Below are 19395 nucleotides of genomic sequence, written 5' to 3'. Positions count from 1 at the left end.
TGCACAGAGGACAGACATCAGCATGTATGAGCATGTATATCACATTTCAAGGACACAATGGAGTAAACTTTCACTGTTAAATTGTGTTTGTTTGCTCACTCACTCACTCACTCACTCACACAAATACCTAAATGAACAAACTGCAACAATAAAACAGATCTACCTCTTAGTAAAAGGGTAACTTTCCTTTTTTGCTTACTGAAAAGTACACAACATAATTACAAAAACAAACTGTCTCATTTCCCCTGCTGCTTCATACTGTAAACACAAAGGGGCCCCTCATTTCCTCTCGAAGATTACTGTGGTCAGATGAAAAAAGAAAAAAAATCAAAGGGAATAAATACTTTGCAAAAGTAAAATCATGCTGGATTAGAAAATTCTAAAATTATGCACAATATCTTAACTCCTACACAGACTCTCTGAGTGGTCTCACTTTTATTTATACACATCTTAGTTTATTAAGGTTGGCACTCTTTAACAATTAGAGTTATGCAGACCTTGTTTGTCCTGATGTCGTTAAATAAACATTATGTGATGTAACGCATAAATGCTGTCATTTTTTTTGCATTTACTGTACTGTCTTACCAGTAAGTGCATTTCACTATTGTAAAAGACATGTTATTCAGTTCATGAAACATCTGAAAATCAATATGCTCATTAACATTTTACCTTTGTCAGTGGACTCTTCTTTGCACAGTTGATGCCCCCTATTTGGACCATGTTTGGCATTTGAGGAATGGGGAACTCGAAGGTAAAGTCATACCTTAGAAGCCAGACTGCACCGTTCCCTAATAGCTCTTTGTATGTAGTGTCCTTCTGCAGATATCTACTGGCTAGTTCATCAGCACTGGCAAACAGTTTACGGCAAAGGTACATTTCAAAAACGGTCATAAAAGTATTTTTCACTCTCTGAGGGAAAGTCATCTTATCTGAGTAGCCGGTGAACAAGCGCGGGACAAAAGATGGAGGCGAGGGACACTGGGCGGCTGACTCATCAAGACGACAGGGAATCAAACGCAAAAAGTAAACAGCAGGAAGTGAGAAGGTATCAGCAAGGATAGTGCCACACGGCAGGAAAGGATCCGTGAGCAAAACATCAAATCCTGTCTCTCTTAGACTCTTCATCAGGTGCTCGTCATACAGAAGTCCTTCACAGGCTTTCACCTGCATATTTGTGAACTCTATCAGGTTCCTCAAATTTTCAAAGATATCAATCAATTGTGGAGGCTTCTCAAACGCATTCTTCTCTATTTTTTCCAAGTTGGCCTTCAGCTCAGCATGGGTGAAGGGCACACGAAAAGACTTAGTGGTGTAATTGTCAGATGCCCCTATCAGAACACTGGTTTCAGGGACCAGGACCACCATCTCATGACCCCTCTGAGACAGCTCTTCCACCAGGATCTTCATGCTCAACCAGTGGCTTCCATCCACCGGCATGACAAGCACCTTTCCAGCCTGAACAGGCTCTGAGAAGAACAAGCATAGCCAGGCTAGAAGCCCCAGAGCCGGAATACTCAGCGCTCTCACCATTCTTCTAATGTTTGTATAGTAAACAGGAACTAGAGATACGGTACATTTAAGAAGCCTGGGAATGTTTTCAAATGAGGAGGCCTCTAAACTAGACAAAAGGGGAGGGAGTGTTGTTGATATCTCTGGTTGCATGTACGTACAAGCACAACTAATCAGCCCAGACTTTTACGCTATGTCACTGCACTGCTGTTTAAAGTCGAATAAGTGGGTTAAATGTAACTTTGGGTTAATTATTTAAAGAATATACATATAAGAACTGTTATGTAAAGGACAGCTTTGTTCATATAAAGGTCAAAAGGACCAAATCTGCAACAGGTTAATATATTAGTAACACTTTTCAATAAGGTTCAACATGTTAACATTAGTTGATGCATTAGGTATCATGAACTAACATTGAACAATACTTTAGTTCAACAGTTTAGAACAATACTTTACTTTTAATTTAGGGAGTTGCGGCAGATAAAGCTGAACTAACCTAATTCTGAATATTTCTGACCTTAGGGTTTGCAGGGGTGGTCCGTATGATATAATTACTTTTTTCATGTTTTTTTTTCTGAATATAGAATGATTATCTTAAATGGTTTTCTTTTCTAGAATTGCATTCTTACAATGCCGTTTTTTTCCTCTTAATTATCATATTAGGACAGTTGTATCACCCTGACATTTCAGATTTTATTTCCCCCAAAATATACATATTAAAGAAATATAAATAGTTTCTTTAGCAGGCCTAAGAGTTTTTATATATTAAAAAAATGTAATGTATTTTTCAAGGTTGTCATGAATACTCAGAGATACTAGCTAGCATACAGTACAGATTTGGAATGTATCTATCCCATACTTAACATAAAATCTAATATCTTTCTCTATCTCTATCTCTCAGATCATCTTTCATATAAAAATCTTAAGCACACTACATTCAAATCACGCTGTCAAATTTATCACTGTCATCAGTTTTTACATCATTCAAAGAAAACATTCAAAGAAAACAGAACAAAAAACAAACAAAAACAAAAAAACAGTGAAAGCTCTTGGTGCATTTGGACTAAATCACTGAATTTGAAATACCATATAAGTCTTACTGTGTTTGCTATATAAAGATATGTCAGCAAAAATAGTAAGAGTAGTTTGTGTTCAGCAGCAGCGATTTCTCTACAATCACCAGCAGCTTCTCAGCCTGTCCTTGTAGCGTCTTTGTAGAGTATTTTATGTTTTACAACTGTTATGCAAGTCTTTCGAAAGTATTTTTTTTTTTTTTTACAGGTGTGTTATACAAGTTACAGTTGTTTTAGAAGTTGAACAGATATTACATTCTATAACCTTGCTTATCAGAATTACATTTATGCATTTCTATAATAATTAAAAATAATTTTAATCTACATACCAGCTACAGCACGTATAGTAAGCCTATTAGGAACTGAACACCGAAGACTCACTTGTGTTAAAAGTTTTGGTTTCTGGCTAACTGTTGCTCCAATCATGATCATGTTTGGCATCACCGGACGTGGGTATTCCAAAACAAAGTCGAAACACATAAACCAGAGAGCTGCACGGCATGATCTCATGATCTCCACCATCAATGTTTTTCTCTGCAGTACACGTGAGGCGATCTCATCTGCACGAGTAAACAAATATCTGCAAGCCATGGGCTGCAAGAGAGTCCTTACCAGGTTCACACTTCTTTGCCAAAGATTCATTCGGTCAGTAAAGTGAGTTAAAGGCTGTGGAACATAAGAAGCCGCAACTGGACATTGACTAGCAAGAGCGTCAATGCCACAAGGATGATTTATTTGCATATAAATAGCTGGAATTGAGAGATATTCACCAGCTATAGCTCCGATGGGCTCAAATGGGTCAGTGAGAATAGCATCAAAGCTGTAGTCTTGAAGCTTCTTCATCAAGTCCTGGTTGAAGAGCAAACCCTCTGCATTCCTCAATATAAACATTTGCAGAACATCCAGTGAGATGATAAATGCCTGGAACTTGGCCAGGTCCGTAGAGATATAAATACTCAGAATTGTGTTTATTTCCCCTGCCAAGCTTGCTTCTAATTCAGCCTTGGTGTAGTTCACTGGATATGTCAGAGTGGTGGTATTCTGTGAAGGACCCATACTCAGACTCGCCTCTGGGATGACGACCACCACCTGGTTTCCTCTCCTTCCCAGCTCCTCCACAAAATGCTTCATCCCTAACCAGTGACTGCCATCTGATGGAATAACCAACAGTTTCCCAGCTTCAGCTGAAGCCAAGAAGAAGAAGAGACTCAGGAGCAACCACACGCCAGCCATTCTATCAGTGGTGTGAAAGACAGTGGCAGTTGAAGGAGTGTAACCACACAGGCTAAAGTACTATCTTAAGTGAGTTAGGACTGGGTTCAAGGGGGTGGCGATGTTTGCAGCTAGTAGGATGTGCTCAGTCCAAATATGGCATTAAAGTAATTAATGGGTCTTACCCAGATAGCATAGTGACATTGATACAATGCTGAGTTTTGATCTAAACCATCGTTTTGGTTGAGATTGAAATTTCAATGTTCAAAGTGTATTGAATCAGCATTGACATTATGATGAAGTGAAGGAGGTATGTATCTTTCAGAACACTAGTGGGTGTTCCCCAATCAGTTTGGTGTTTTCAAACACGTTACCCAATCTGCTCTAATCCACTGAGGGCTTGGTTTAGGGGTGGGCCTTCATGGTTTTAGCAAGTCTGCTGAAAAATGGTTGAAAATCATTTTTTGTTGCTTGAAATTGCTCTGAAGAAGCTGCGCAGAATGAACCAGCTGTCTGCTCTCGAATCGCTCTCGCGGCACTTTGATGGCATACGTCACAGTCACGTGGCGTCGGCGCTGTCTCAAGTTTGACAAAATTTCTAACCAGAATGCACTGCTTCAAGTCAGTCGCCGATCAGTCTGTGCAGCGCTGTATGAAGTCGAACAAGCCTATTGTCGACAGCATTATCACCCGACCTGGGACTTGACTGAACTCCTTAACTTCTGCTCTCTGATTACTGCTTAATCAGGTAATCATTCATATTCCTGAATCACTATTACATTTGAGGAATGTTACTGATCTCCTTTCAGTTTAGCCTGTTTTCACTGAAACACAAATCACGCAAAAAATTATATTGTTTTTATTGAGAAAGTGACTGACATGGCTATTTTGTGATATTTAAAGAGATTACGATCTACGTAAGGTGAATCTGCAGCTTTTTAAAGGGAAATTTCACACCAAAATGAAAATTCTGTCATCATTTATCTCAAGTTGTTCCAAAACTGTATGAGTTTCTTTCTTCTGTTGAACACATAAGAAGACAGAGTGAAGAATGTTGGTAACCTACGGAATTGACGGAAGCCTTTGACTTCCATAGTCCCCCCCCCCCCCCCCTACAATGAAAAACAATGACTAACGTCAACTGTCTGGTAACCAACATTCTTTAAAAAAATCATCTTTTGTGTTCAGCAGAAGAAAGACACTCATACAGGTTTGGAACAACTTGAGGGTGAGCAAATGATGACAGAATTTTCATTTCGGGGTGAATTATCCCATTAAAGAAATTTTCATTGAAAAAACCTAAGCTCTTTTATTCTTCAAGATAAACTTGTTACTTGAATGCTATGTACTCTCACAGAACATTAACTGAGATGTATCTAATGGCCATAGCTCAGAGGTGTTTATTCCTCTCCATGAAGAGTTTAGCTCCAACACACTGGAATACCCCCAGATGGCAACATTGTTTTATGTTGTCTTAACATTTCAGTGTTTCAACAAAAGTGATTTAGAATCAGAGTCACATTGTAACATTTATCAAACAATATTACCCCAAATAGTTTTTTTATTAATTTCATTGTTGATTCAATAGCAGTGATGTAGAATCAACATCATAGTGTAACGTTGATTCAACAATATTACCATTGATTATTTTTGTTAATTTCAATACTGATTCAACATCAGTGATGTAGAATCAAACATAGTGTAATGTTGGTTCAAAAGCATTACCATTGTGGTTAAAATCTCAACATTGCTTCAACATTAACTGAGGGTGCAAGAGTGATACTGAAGCAACATCACTTTGTAATGTTAATTCAATTTGATGCATCAACACTGACTCAACATTGTTTTATGCTTACATGCTATCTGGGTATTCACTAATATTTGTTTGATTCTTCATATTTATGCGCAAAGGAGAACTTCCCACAAAAAGTTTCTAACCAATACGTGCACACACATGAATTTGTTCTTAAAGGTATAGTTCACCCAAAAAATTCTGTCATCATTTACGCACCCTCAAGTTGTTCCAAACCTGTATGAATTTCTTTCTTCAGCTGAAAAATTTGTTTTGGTTCATCCTTAAAAGATTGTCCCCATTTGTAAAACTAAAGGTTTCACGATATAGGAAAACTAACACTTGGTAAAAAACGAACTTTTATTTTGTTTTAAAAAATAGTTTCAGACTTTTATTCTGTTTTTTACTTTTATTTTAAAATCTAAACTTTACCACTATAACCATTAGATGACGGCAGGGGAGCACTTATTGGCTCATGCCATTTCCACTCTAATATAACCCATTTAAAAAAAAAAAAATTACATTTATTTTTAGACATTTATTTTTTAGACATTATCAAATCACAATATATTAATTATAACATAAAAAATATACACATTTGCAGTGCTGTTGAACTCACGTGACACGGATATAATAACCAGATCGCTTTAATTGAAATGCTTTTGTCTTTATTAAACATTTACAAATTATATGTTACACATAGTAATATAACTCCATTAATAAATAAGGGCTTTTCACTATTGTAAAAGTCACGTGACTCTCTGTATTTTGTGTATGACTTAGAACTGAGAATGACTACTCATTAAGATCTTACCTTTGTCAGTAGACCCTTCTTTGCACAGTTGATGCCCCCTATATGGATCATGTTTGGCATTTGAGGTTTGGGAAACTCAAAGGTAAAGTCATACCTATGAAGCCAGAGTGCACCGTGCCCTAATAGCTCCTCATATGTAGTGTCCTTCTGCAGATATCTACTGGCTAGTTCATCAAAGCTGGTATACAGTTTACGGCAAAGGAACATTTCAAAAACTGTCATAAGCATATTTTTTACTCTCTGAGGGAAAGTCATCTTATCTGAGTAGCCGGTAATGAAGCGCGGGACAAAAGACGGAGGTGAGGGACACTGGGCGGCTGACTCATCAAGCCTACAGGGAATTCCATGCAAGAAGTAAACAGGGGGAAGTGAGAGGGAATCTGCAAGGATAGTGCCACACGGCAGGAAAGGATCAGTGAGCAAAATATCAAATCCTTTCTCTCTTAGACTCTTCATCAGGTGCTCGTCGTAAAGCAGTCCTTCACAGGCTTTCACCTGCATTTTTGTGAACTCTATCAGGTTCCCCAAATTCTCAAAAAAATCTGTCAATTGCGGAGGCTTCTCAATCGCATTCTTCTTTATGTGGTCCAAGTTGGCATTCAGCTCAGCATGGGTGTAGGGCACACGAAAAGACTTAGTGATGTAATTGCCAGAAGCCCTTATCAGAACACTGGTTTCAGGGATCAGGACCACCATCTCATGACCCCTCTGAGACAGCTCTTCCACCAGGATCTTCATGCTCAACCAGTGGCTGCCATCCACCGGCATGACAAGCACCTTTCCAGCCTGAACAGGCTCTGAGGAGAACAAGCATAGCCAGGCTAGAAGCCCCAGAGCGGGAATACTCAGCTCTCTCACCATTTTTCTAACGTTAGTACAGTAGAAAGCACATAGAGATAAGTTAAAGAAGCCTGGTAATGTTTTTAAAAGAGGAGGGGCCTCAAAACTAGACGAAAGGGGAGTGAACATTGATAGGTCTTTGGCTGCATCAGCTCAGATTTTTTACGCTATGTCACTGCACTGCGGTTTAAAGTCTAACAAGTGGGTCAAATGTAGCTCTGGATTAATTATTTCAAGAATGTACGAGCATAAAAGAACTATCACAGTTATTGAAAGACAGCTTTGTTCATACAAAGGTCAAGAGGTATGCATTAGGTATCATGAACTAACAGTACTTTTACAGCATTTATTAAAGGCAGTGTAGATGATTTGTTCCAGAAACATTTTTTTGTCGTGCTAGTCTCTTCACATCCTGATTCAGGGCTCAAAATTAACTTTTTTACTTGGTAGCACTGGTGCAAAACATTTAGGAGCACCCACCGAAAATCAAGGAGCACCACAACTACAATTCATGCACCAGGCATAACATTATGACGAGTGACCATTGACACTGATTATCTCATAATCACGGAACCTGTTAATGGGTGGGATATATTAGGCAGCAAGTGAACATTTTGTCCTGAAAGTTGATGTGTTAGAAGCAGGATAAATGGGCAAGTGTAAGGATTTGAGCAAGGACCAAAATGTGATGGCTAGACAACTGGGTCAGAGCATCTCCAAAACTGCAGCTCTTTTGGGGTGTTCCTGGTCTGTAGTGGTCAGTATCTATCAAAAGTGGTCCAAGGAAGGAACAGTGATGAACCGTCGACAGGGTCATGGGTGGCCAAGGCTCATTGATGCACGTGGGGAGCGAAGGCTGGCCCGTGTGGTCTGTTCAAACAGATGAGCTACTGTAGCTCAAATTGCTCAAGAAGTTAATGCTGGTTCTAATAGAAAGGTATCAGAATACACAGTGCATTGCAGTTTGTTGCGTATGGGGCTGCATAGCCGCAGACCAGTCAAGGTGCCCATGCTGACCCCTGTCCACTGCCGAAAGCGCCAACAGTGGGCACGTGAGCATAAGAACTGGACCACGGAGCAATGTAAGAAGGTGGCCTGGTCTGATGAATCACATTTTCTTTTACATCACGTGGATGGCCGAGTGAGTGTGCGTCGCTTAACTGGGGAGCACATGGCACCAGGATGAACTATGGGAAGAAGGCAAGCCGGCAGAGGCAGTGTGATGCTTTGGGCAATGTTCTGCTCGGAAACCTTGGGTCCTGCCATCCATGTGGATGTTACTTTGACACAAAAGTGCACAGCAATGAAGGGGTGACACTCCAAAATGTCAAGAGTGCAAAATTGACACATCCACTCCCCACCCCCCACCCCATACTGTATATAAGAACTAGCGTGACTATAGCACATTTTTGCAAATGTGTGAAATAAAATCAATAATTCAGCCACAATGCAGTAAAAAAACAAACAGCAAGGAAGAGGTTACACAAAAGTACAAAACAGACACACACACACTCACTTACACACTCAGACACACAACTGGTGTGGCTGTAACACTATGGAAAGATTGAGCCAAAAGACTCAAATTAGTGGTTGAAATCAGATCAGACACTGATTTAATAAGCTGTGACAAAGCATACCTGTTCATTTCTGTTAAATTTTTATTGAATTTTGATGTTCTGTGTAACAAAACAGTCCTCTGTGTTCAGGTTTGAATGTAGTCAGATTAATGCAAAAACTGACACTTCAAATCAACATTATCAACTCAATTAGTATTTAAGTGTTCTTCTCACTAATATTTAATGACCTTGTATATCCGGTGTTACAAGAATTACTGGAAATGTATGTTTTTTGTTTTTGTTTTTGGTTCTTTTTTCAAGCTGACAACAGAAATTAGGAAAAGTTTTATCAAAAACAACACAGCTGCAGCACTTAAAATCTTAAGAACTGAACAATGAAGACGTTCTTGTGATAAAAGTTTTGGTTTTTGGCTAACTGTTGCTACAATCATGATCATGTATGGCATCACCGGACGTGAGAATTCCAAGGCAAAGTCAAAACGCATAAACCAGAGAGCTGCATGGCTCATGAGTAAACAAATGTCTGCAAGCCATGGGCTGCAGCAGAGTCCTTACCAGGTTCACACTTCTTTGCCAAAGATTCATGCGGTCAGTAAAGTGATTAAAAGCTTGTGGAAGCTGGAATTGGACATTGACTGGCAAGAGCATCAACACTACAGGTATGGCATATAAATAGCTGGAATTGAGAGATATTCACCAGCTATAGCTCCGATGGGCTCAAATGGATCTGTGAGAATAGCATCAAAGGACAGTTTACACTAGTGTATTTTAGTTTTAAAATGCATAACATTTGCTATGGTTAAGCTTGTCGTCTACACTACTCTGGCGTCTTCGAACCTCGGAAACTGAGACTTTCGGAAGCGCTGCAGACTCTGTTTTAGTTTGAAAACTATGGGTTGCGTTTCAGTGTATACGGACCAAAGCGGAGACTTTTGAAAACGATGGCGTGGATGCCCACATTACTCTACCCGAACACGACAATATCAGACCAGGGCTGCATTTCCCAAAAGCATTGTACGCATAAGATGCTTTTGGGAAACGCAGCCCAGAGCCGTCTCTCTCATCGGCTCTGTAACATACCAGCCTCGATGACTGTGTAAACAGTAAAACCGAGATGGCACTGCATGCTTTACTGAATTTGTTGTCCTTTTTAACAGCTATTGCCACATTGTGCAGTTAAACGCTCTATCCTATTTTATAATACTGTAGCTGTCTACAAGCACAAGAGGCAACTGTTTACACTTGTACATGCATGCCCATTGTGCATGAACGGCAGTGTTGGGGGTAACGAGTTACAAAATAACGGATTACAGTAACGATATTACTTTTTCGGGTAACGAAGTAAAGTAACGCATTACACTAAAAATATTGGTAACTACACTACTTTACTAGACTATAGGAACGCGCTTTCCTGCATTACTCAACACATGTTTGCCTGTGTGTAAAGATCTGATTTGTTTAAGTGCTGCGTGCACAGTTGCCATACAGCAGTGTTTCCCAACCGAGGTGCTGTCTGACAAGAGCAGGGGTGCCGTGTAAAAGTCCTTCAAATTCTCTCTTTTTAAACTTTGTTCAATGCATGCGAGTGCTGCAGTATGTTCGAATATGGCCAGTCATTTTCGCCGTCATCACAAATGAGAAGTCGCACGCGCTGTGAGAAGATGTCTGTGCACTCATCTGAAAGCGCGCACACGTCTCACAGCGCGCAAATATTGAGTTCTCTTTCAAGTTTTGCTCTTGAACGGACAAACTACTATGTCAACATGCCCATCTTGATGAGTATCCTAGCAGACATAGTCTGTATATGACGACGCATATCCGTGCATTAGGTCTTAAAGGGGCAGTAGCCTTTACTGCTGTCTGTTTAATGTCAAACAACAAAAGACAAGGGCATCACTCACTACTCTTGATTGAATAGATTTTGTAAATTTAATAAGATTAATCTTTAATTTATACAGTCAAATATGCAATGTTATTTTACATTTGATCAATTTCTGTACCTGAAAACTAATGTTAGACGTACCTGAAAAACCTGATTATTTTATTAGTGTCTTTGCTCAATAGTATTTCTTTGTGCTGCTGCTTGTATTTAAATTATTTGTTCTTATTATTTTCTTTATCTTTATTTGACAGTAGTCCTTTTTTCCCCTGAACATAGCAAATACTGAACCGTACCGAAACTATGTGAGGGAGTGCCACAAAATGTAGAAAATGTTCAAAGGGTGCCATGACTGAAAAAAGGTTGGGAAACACTGCCATAGAGCCATATGATGTTTGTCCATATATCTACACGGTAAATTAGGAAAGAGTAAAGTAAAGTAATAAGTATTGAAGTTACTTTTCAAATGCAGTAACTAGTAAAGTAATCTCATTACAAGTTACAGATGTAACTAGTAACTAATTACTTTTTTTGAGTAACTACCCCAACACTGATGAACGGTCATGTGACATGCGTTTTCAGTCATGTAGTGTGGACGGATATTGTTTCTGAAGTGTAAACGAGGATTGTTTTAATTTTAAAATGCCATTTTAAAGCGATAACACACTATTGTAAACAGGGCCAAAGTTTTAGTCTTGCAGTTTTTTTTCATCAAGTCCTTGTTGTGTAGCAGACTCGCCTCTGGGATGACGACCACCACCTGGTTTCCTCTCCTCCTTGCAGCTCCTCCAAAATAGGCTTCATCCCTAAACAGTGGCTGCCATCTGATGGTATAACCAACTGTTTTCCAGCTTCAGCAGAACTAGTAAGAGACCGCAGGAGCAACCCCACGCCAGTCATTTTATCAGTGGTGTGAAGGACAGTGGTAGTTGAAGGAGATTAAGTAAGTAAATCACAGTGTTACCTTACAGGTTAAAGTACCATCTTAAAATAAATCAGGAGTTTGGACTGGGTTCAAAGGGGTGGTGATGTTTGCAGATAGTAGAATGTGCTCGGTCTAAACATGGCATTGAATCAATGGGTCTCATTCACTAATAATTATTTGAGGATTATTTGTATTTATACTCACAGGAGTATAAATGCACAACATGTGCATATGCACATAAATTTGTTCAACCTCATTCTAAAGTTAACGGAGTATTCTAAATAAGTGAACTGAACATGTTACTGAACACAAATAATTTGCATAAAATGCCCAAACACATGATGCTATCTAAAGACAACAGCAAAGCCAAGTGTGCCTTTCTCAAAACATGAAATATATTTAATATTTTAGTATACATTTCTTAAGTTAATAAGGCCACCAAGAGTGAGATTTAATATAAAACTTAATCTATATTTAAATGACAAGGATAAAACAAATCTATTTATCTCGATCTCAAACCAATGTGAAAGCTTACAATATATTAAACAAAATGCTCAGTCTTAAGCCTTTTGGTTAACTAGCTGTTTTAAAGAGAGAAAACAAGAAATTTAAATGTCTGAATATAAAACGGAAACAGAGTTATTAGATTCTAATATGTGTTTTTTCCCCCTCCCCAGCAGACCAGTGTTGTGAAATATATTTTAATCTGTTTCACAATTAATCACTATTATAATATGTGATTATATCTCACAAAAATGTCTTTCACAACACTGTACTGTAACAAAAACCAAAGCTTCTTGGCAAAAAAAAACATTGTGCCTTTTAATATGGCACACTCAAGCTAGCCCATCTAAATTAATATATCAGCTATCGTGATAACATCAAGGTAGAAAATAGATTAGGCCTATGTTTCGTGTCAGTTTATTTTGTAGAAGGAGGAGATTGCAAACTTTAACAAAAGGTTGAACTTTGCATCAATTGCCAGAGATAAATAAACTTTATCATATTGTTGATGTTTTCAGATCAAGATGTTTTAAGAGAAGCATCCACATACTTCTTGAATGACATTTCTGTCCTCTTAGACCTCCTCTAACAAGAAATGTTTCTTGCTCTTTCTCAGTCTATATTAGATACTCTATATCGTATACAGTAGGAACTGTTTTGAAGTTTGCTTGTGCATTTGCTAGATATTTTCACAGTCCAATGATGAAGACAGACAGGGATAAAGAAAAGTCAGATGACAAAGAAAGCTACAGCACTGATAATGTTAGTGCAAATACATGCAATTACATGCACATGTAATTATGGGAGCTTACTTGTGACAATGGTTTTGGCTTCTTTGTTGACATTCCTCCAATCATGACCATGTTAGGCATCAGCGGTCGTGGAAATTCAAAGGCAAAGTCAGAGCGCATAAACCAGAGAGCTGCGCGGCTCATGATCTCCACGATTGATGTTTTTCTCTGCAGTACACGTGAGGCGATCTCATCTGCGTAAGTATGCATGGATCTGCAAGCCATGGGTTGCATGAGAGTCCTTACCAGGTTGACACACCTCTGCCACAAATTCATCTGGTCTGTAAAGTGGGTACTGCGTTGTGGAACATAAGAGGCAGGATTTGGGCATTTGCTGGCAAGAGTGTCGACACCACAAGGAAGGTTTACTTGCATATAAATAGCAGGAATGGAGAGATATTCACCAACTATAACCCCAACAGGCTCAAATGGGTCAGTGAGAATAGCATCAAAGCTGTAGTCTTGAAGCTTCTTCATCAAGTCCTCGTTGAAGAGCAGACCCTCTGCGCTCCTCACTATGAACCTTTGAAGAACATCCATTGAGATGATAAATGCCTGGAACTTGGCCAGGTCTGTAGAGATATCAATACTCAGAATTGTGTTTATTTGCCCTGCCAAGCTTGCTTCTAATTCAGCCTTGGTGTAGTTCACTGGATATGTCAGAGTGGTGGTATTCTGTGAAGGACCCATACTCAGACTCGCCTCTGGGACGACGACCACCACCTGGTTTCCTCTCCTCCCCAGCTCCTCCACAAAATGCTTCATCCCTAACCAGTGACTACCATCTGATGGAATAACCAACAGTTTCCCAGCTTCAGCTGAACCCAAGAAGAAGAAGAGACTCAGGAGCAACCACACACCAGCCATTCTACCAAAGCTATTAAAAAATACAGTGGCAAGAAACCACCAGGTAATTTGTAACTACTGCAATATCTCACAACAAGTCTGGTTTATGAAAGCAGAGGTGGAGATCCTAGCAGCTGGGTGGGACTTCTATATTTATATATGGTGGTGAAGCAACCAATCGGGGTGAAAGTTTATAAATATGTTATGTCATGCAAAAAATTAAATAGAGAAAAATGCATACGGCTTGGAGAAAAGAAATGGAGAAAAGAAAAAAGGGAAAACAAAGTAACTATTGCACTGTTACGTTTACTTTTTTAAATAATTTTCTTTTATATAATTGATTCTTCCAGTCAAATGCTAAATGCAAGCATGGAATGTCATTAGGTCTTGTGATTCAAATAAGTGTATATTTAAAAAAAATTCAAAAGATATACAAAATACTGGATTTTTTTTTTTTTTTTACCTCACATTTTAACAAAAATCAAGTGGAACACTGTTAAATACTTATCTATAAACTATAACCTATTAATCAAGCACTAACCAAAAACCAAGACACTTTTAAATGCTATATTTGAAACAAAGACACTAAAATCTGTGGAACTATGTGTAATTAAAGTTCATTATTAATGCAAGTTGTGCACTTTTAATCTTGAACACAAAAAAGTTACGGACAGCAGCTTTAAACAAATGCGATGAAAGAATTTATTTTTTAATGTTTTAAAAACTTTTAGTTAGATTGGAAAATGTCCACTTTCAAAAGCACAATTCAGTGTAGAAACATTTAAAAATTTTCCCTCAAGTTTATGGCTTTGTCTAAATATACCATAATACCCATCCTTTAAAGTGCAATCATCATTTATTTACTATCGAAAGAACAGTTGATATCTAAACAGGCTACACAATTATAACATGGAAAACAGTAATAGATGGATTCGCTCAACCTTTATGCTAAAGAAAAAATCCAACACAACTTTGAGGGGACCAAGCGAAACATGAGTATTTCTGCTCAGCTAGCGTCGTTGGATATCAACCACACTGCAAACGCTAATACTTTTTCATAGAACTGTTATACAAATAAAGTAGACAGTATATCTAATAACGTATTAGACAGGACTGTTAAACAGATCATAAACGAGAGAATGGGAGAGCTGTGTACTCAGGCTCTGGCATTCTCAGAGCCGTCAAAATAAAAGTCACAACAACATGCTAGGCTTACGTCAATTCAGAGTTCCTACTAGCGGTGCGAATGCAACAAGGAAAATGGCCCTAGGGGAACCTTTAGTTCTCGGGGAACCACCCTGGATGCTAGTTCCTAGAACTAAGTTATTAGAACTACCCAGTGTGAAAGCCCCTTTTCATGTTCCGTCATGCCATTGGACTGATTTCACACATGCTTCAAAACGCAACGTAGAGGCGTTCCTATAGCGTCGCTACTCTGACGTAGTGATGGTGACAGTGTATTTGCAACAAAAACTCAGGCCAAACATGCATAAAAACTTTACAAACCCATTGCAAATGTTTTATGGAAAGTAGCCTATAATCTATCAAATGCAATTAACTAATCTAACATCATTAAATATTAAGTGTCTGTATAAAATGTGTTCTTTTATCAATTTTCAGAGCTTGTTTTGGTTGTTCTATGGATGTCTACAAATGTATAAAACTGCTCAGAGATCAGGTAAAAACAATAGACACTTGTGAGCGATCTCAGTGAATACGCATGATTACGTGACTTCGAAAGGGAGCAAACACTTATTTAAAAATTTTAAAAATTTAAAAATAGACATGGAATTACCACTATAACCAGTGGATGGCGGCAGAGGAGCAGTAATTGGCTCATTAGCCATTTCCACTCCCTAATATAGCCTCGTTTTATTTATTTTTTATTTTTTTTAGACAACAAATCACTATTAGATCATTAAAATTAAATGAAAATAAATTTTAGAATTAAAATATATTACTTTGCATTGACCTGACCAGGCAGCCAAGGTTTTGCCACTGCCATACCCAATTGTTGCACCTGGTAGGCACTAACATTAACCTAGAGATTAATATTAGCCATTTTGTTTGTTTGTTTTTTGCATTATTTGTCTTAACAATAAGTGCCTTTCACTATTGTAAAATACATAACTCAGGGAAATCTCTGTATAAGACAATTTAGAACTGAGAATGACTATGCTCATTAACATCTTACCTTTGTCAGTGGACTCTTCTTTGCACAGTTGATGCCCCCTATTTGGACCATGTTTGGCATTTGAGGTTTGGGGAACTCAAAGGTAAAGTCGTACCTTAGAAGCCAGACTGCACCGTGCCCTAATAGCTCTTTGTATGTAGTGTCCTTCTGCAGATATCTACTGGCTAGTTCATCAGCACTGGCAAACAGTTTATGACAAAGGTACATTTCAAAAACTGCCATAAGCGTGTTTTTTACTCTCTGTGGGAAAGTCATCTTATCTGAGTAGCCGGTGATGAGGCGCGGGACAAAAGACGGAGGTGAGGGACACTGGGCGGCTGACTCATCAAGCCGACAGGGAATTCCACGCAAGAAGTAAACACCGGGAAGTGAGAAGGAATCAGCAAGGATAGTGCCACACGGCAGGAAAGGATCAGTGAGCAAAACATCAAATCCTGTCTCTCTTAGACTCTTCATCAGTGGCTCATCATACAGCAGTCCTTCACAGGCTTTCACCTGCATATTTGTGAACTTCATAAGGTTCCCCAAATTCGTCAAAATATCAATAAATTGTGGAGGCTTCTCAAACGCATTCTTCCTTATGTGGTCCAAGTTGGCATTCAGCTCAGCAAGAGTGTAGGGCACACGAAAAGACTTAGTGGTGTAATTGTCAGAAGCCCTTATCAGAATACTGGTTTCAGGGATCAGGACCACCATCTCATGACCCCTCTGAGACAGCTCTTCCACCAGGATCTTCATGCTCAGCCAGTGGCTGCCATCCACCGGCATGACAAGCACCTTTCCAGCCTGAACAGGCTCTGAGAAGAACAAGCATAGCCAGGCTAGAAGCCCCTGAGCGGGGGTACTCAGTGCTCTCACCATTCCTCTGTGTGTATGGTATACAGTATACAGAGATACATTTATGTATACTGGAAATGTTTTCAAATGAGGAGGTGCCACTAAACTAGACAAAAGGGAAGTGAGTGTTGATAGGTCTTTGGATGCATGTGCATACTGCACAACTAATCAGCTCAGTCTTTTATGCTACATCACTGAACTGCGGTTAAAGTCTAACAAGTGGGTCAAATGTAACTCTGCGGGTTAATTATTTCAAGACCGTACAAGCATGAAGAACTGTCACAGTTATCTAAAGACAGCTTTGTTCATACAAAGGTAAAGAGGACCAAATGTGTGCCACAGGTTGATATGTTGATAACACTTGTCATGTTAACATTAGTTGAAGCATTGGGTATCATGAACTATAACAATAAACTTTTACAGAAGATATTAATGTATGTTCAGGTTAATTTCTACATATACAGATAGTTGAAACTTTTCAAACTAACATTAATCGACAATAAACAAACATAAATAACAACAATGAATAATAATAATTATAAATCAGCACTGACCTAGATTAATACATTGTTTAATAAATAAATAATTTTCAAAAAGGTAAAAGTAGAAAAAAAATTGATATACTGTACATAATGATACTTTTAGGCATAAAGTAAAAAATTGTCGGGGTGAAACAACTGTCCTGATATCATAATGAAGAAAAAAAGAATGAAATTATTTGAAATTTGTTGGCAAAAAGTAATCAAATTGTCTAATTGTTGGGGTGATAAAACTGTACTGATCATAATGAAGAAAAAGAATGAAAAAAAAAAAAACCTTACATAGTTTGGCTTAATCCTTTTTTGGTCCCACTTGATATAAGGTGTCCTTAACTATATGTACTTACATCAAAAAATAAATACAATGTACTGCAAAACACTTATGCTGATATTGAGGTGGGATACGGGTAAAGTTAGGGAAAGGTGTGGTGGCATGGGTAGGTTTATAGGGTTAAGTGTAAGGGACGTATCAATAGTGTAATTATAAATGTAATTACAGAAATTAATTACAGATGTAATTTCTTGCAGGTCATTTTTAAAATGTAAGTACAATGTCAAAACATGTATGTACACAATAAGTGCATTGTATAAAAAAAATTATGACAAAAACAAAACAAAACCTTAAGCAAATGAGTGTGTTTGGTTAAAATGTTAATGAATTTAAGGAAATAACAAAAAGCCTAAAGCCAAACATATCTGAATCTAAAAGCCTACACTGGTTTCAGAGCAATTCAGCACGAGTAAATCTAAACATTAAAATATCCCACAAGAGCCAATCTCACAAAGCACTTTAATGATGCAGGTGGAAACAGTGGATTTTATAGTAGGTCTTTTAAAAAGTACTTAAAATGTACTTTTAAAGGTATAAAGGTTGTAATGTATAGCCTACTCAAAGAGACACTGGCATACAGTAGCCTATAGATTAGACTGCATCCACATACCCTACTTAACATCTCTCTTTATCTCTGGTTATCTGTTGCACAAATCTTACTATACACTGAATTCATCTAATACCTAAATGCCATCAATATCAAATGCTAATGAATACTGCCAGCTATTAATGTTCTAATCAGTTTGATTCTAAAATCGGTTTGCTGTTTCATCTATATGAAATATGAAAGATTGTGGTTGATTGTGGTTGTACTTTAGAAAAATCTACTTTTTATATAACTCGACCAAAAGTGTTATAACGAATGACAACAAGGCTCTGATTCCGCTGTGGCTGCAGACCCTTTTCACATTTCCAACAAAAAAATGTGTAATAATTTTTTTTGGGTGAGATTGTGTGTCTATGTGTGAATATTCTCAATCAGAGTCACAATGGTGACAGATCTATGTTGTTAACCCTGGAGTGCACGCTTGGTGGGCCCAGAGACTGCATAGGGCACAATTTACCCACACTTCCTTTGGCTTAGAGCTGCCAAATGGCTCCATGCAGACAAAATAAAAATGTTCATTGTCTGAGGTCTCAGAATCTACACCACTGGCTTTTACAATTTCATGTGCAACTGATCTGACTGATTTGTCTGACTGAGTTTTACGTTTACGTTTCAATGACCAGAATATAAGAAATCTATTTATTTCTATCTCCAACCAATATGAAAGCAAGCTTACAATATATTTTGTTCAATATATGTTTTTACTTTTATTTTTTGAAATATATTAGGTCCATACGTGTTTGTGTTATGTCATGAATGTGAAAATGAACTACTACCTCCTCTGTCAGCTCTAGCCACTGAAAAGAAATAAGCAGAGAAATCAGGCCAATTACAAAAGCTGGTCAGTCTGACGTGGTGTTGCCTGAGCTCATTACTATTCACGAGCTCGCCCAGTTGAAACCGCGCCCACAGAATTCGTCTAGCTCAGTGACAGTTTCGCAAAAACGTTGCTGTTGATGCCTGGAGCAGTACCATCACGGCATTCTATGACCAGTGCCCGTAATGTGTAACAAAATGTTTCTCTACTTGTTGCGCTGGGTAAAGGATGCTGATAGCCAGGCTTTCATTGGCTAGCTGTTAGCAAATCAGAGTCAAGCAGCTCGTTGAATATTAATGAGAACTGCC

General features: G+C 38.3%; 2 protein-coding genes across 6 annotated transcripts in view; both read right to left on the bottom strand.

Moving 5' to 3' along the window:
* The window catches only part of LOC307129527 (UDP-glucuronosyltransferase-like), a gene marked incomplete at its 5' end in the record, with an annotated part of 38879 nt that overhangs the window by 4076 nt on the left and 15408 nt on the right, over positions 1–19395 (bottom strand). Inside the window, one exon of one of the 5 annotated variants that reach the window (XM_079822021.1) lies at positions 2964–3815. The exons of 3 other annotated variants lie outside the window; for them this stretch is intronic. In XM_079822021.1, the coding sequence (XP_079678147.1) occupies positions 2964–3815 (852 nt within the window). Of the gene's footprint in view, positions 1–669; positions 1659–2963; positions 3816–19395 lie in introns of those variants that run through there. One more of the 5 variants, XM_079822018.1, reaches the window with a different exon arrangement.
* LOC307129400 (UDP-glucuronosyltransferase 1A5-like) lies at positions 12908–13783 on the bottom strand (the record flags this gene model as incomplete). The annotated part of the gene is made up of 1 exon (XM_079821796.1): positions 12908–13783. One exon carries the CDS (start codon positions 13781–13783, stop codon positions 12908–12910), a length of 876 nt encoding a protein of 291 aa, XP_079677922.1.

This window comes from Gobio gobio (assembly GCF_949357685.1).
Source record: "Gobio gobio genome assembly, chromosome: 7".
Taxonomy (NCBI): Eukaryota; Metazoa; Chordata; class Actinopteri; order Cypriniformes; family Gobionidae; genus Gobio; species Gobio gobio.
This window is presented reverse-complemented; position numbering and strand designations above follow the sequence as displayed.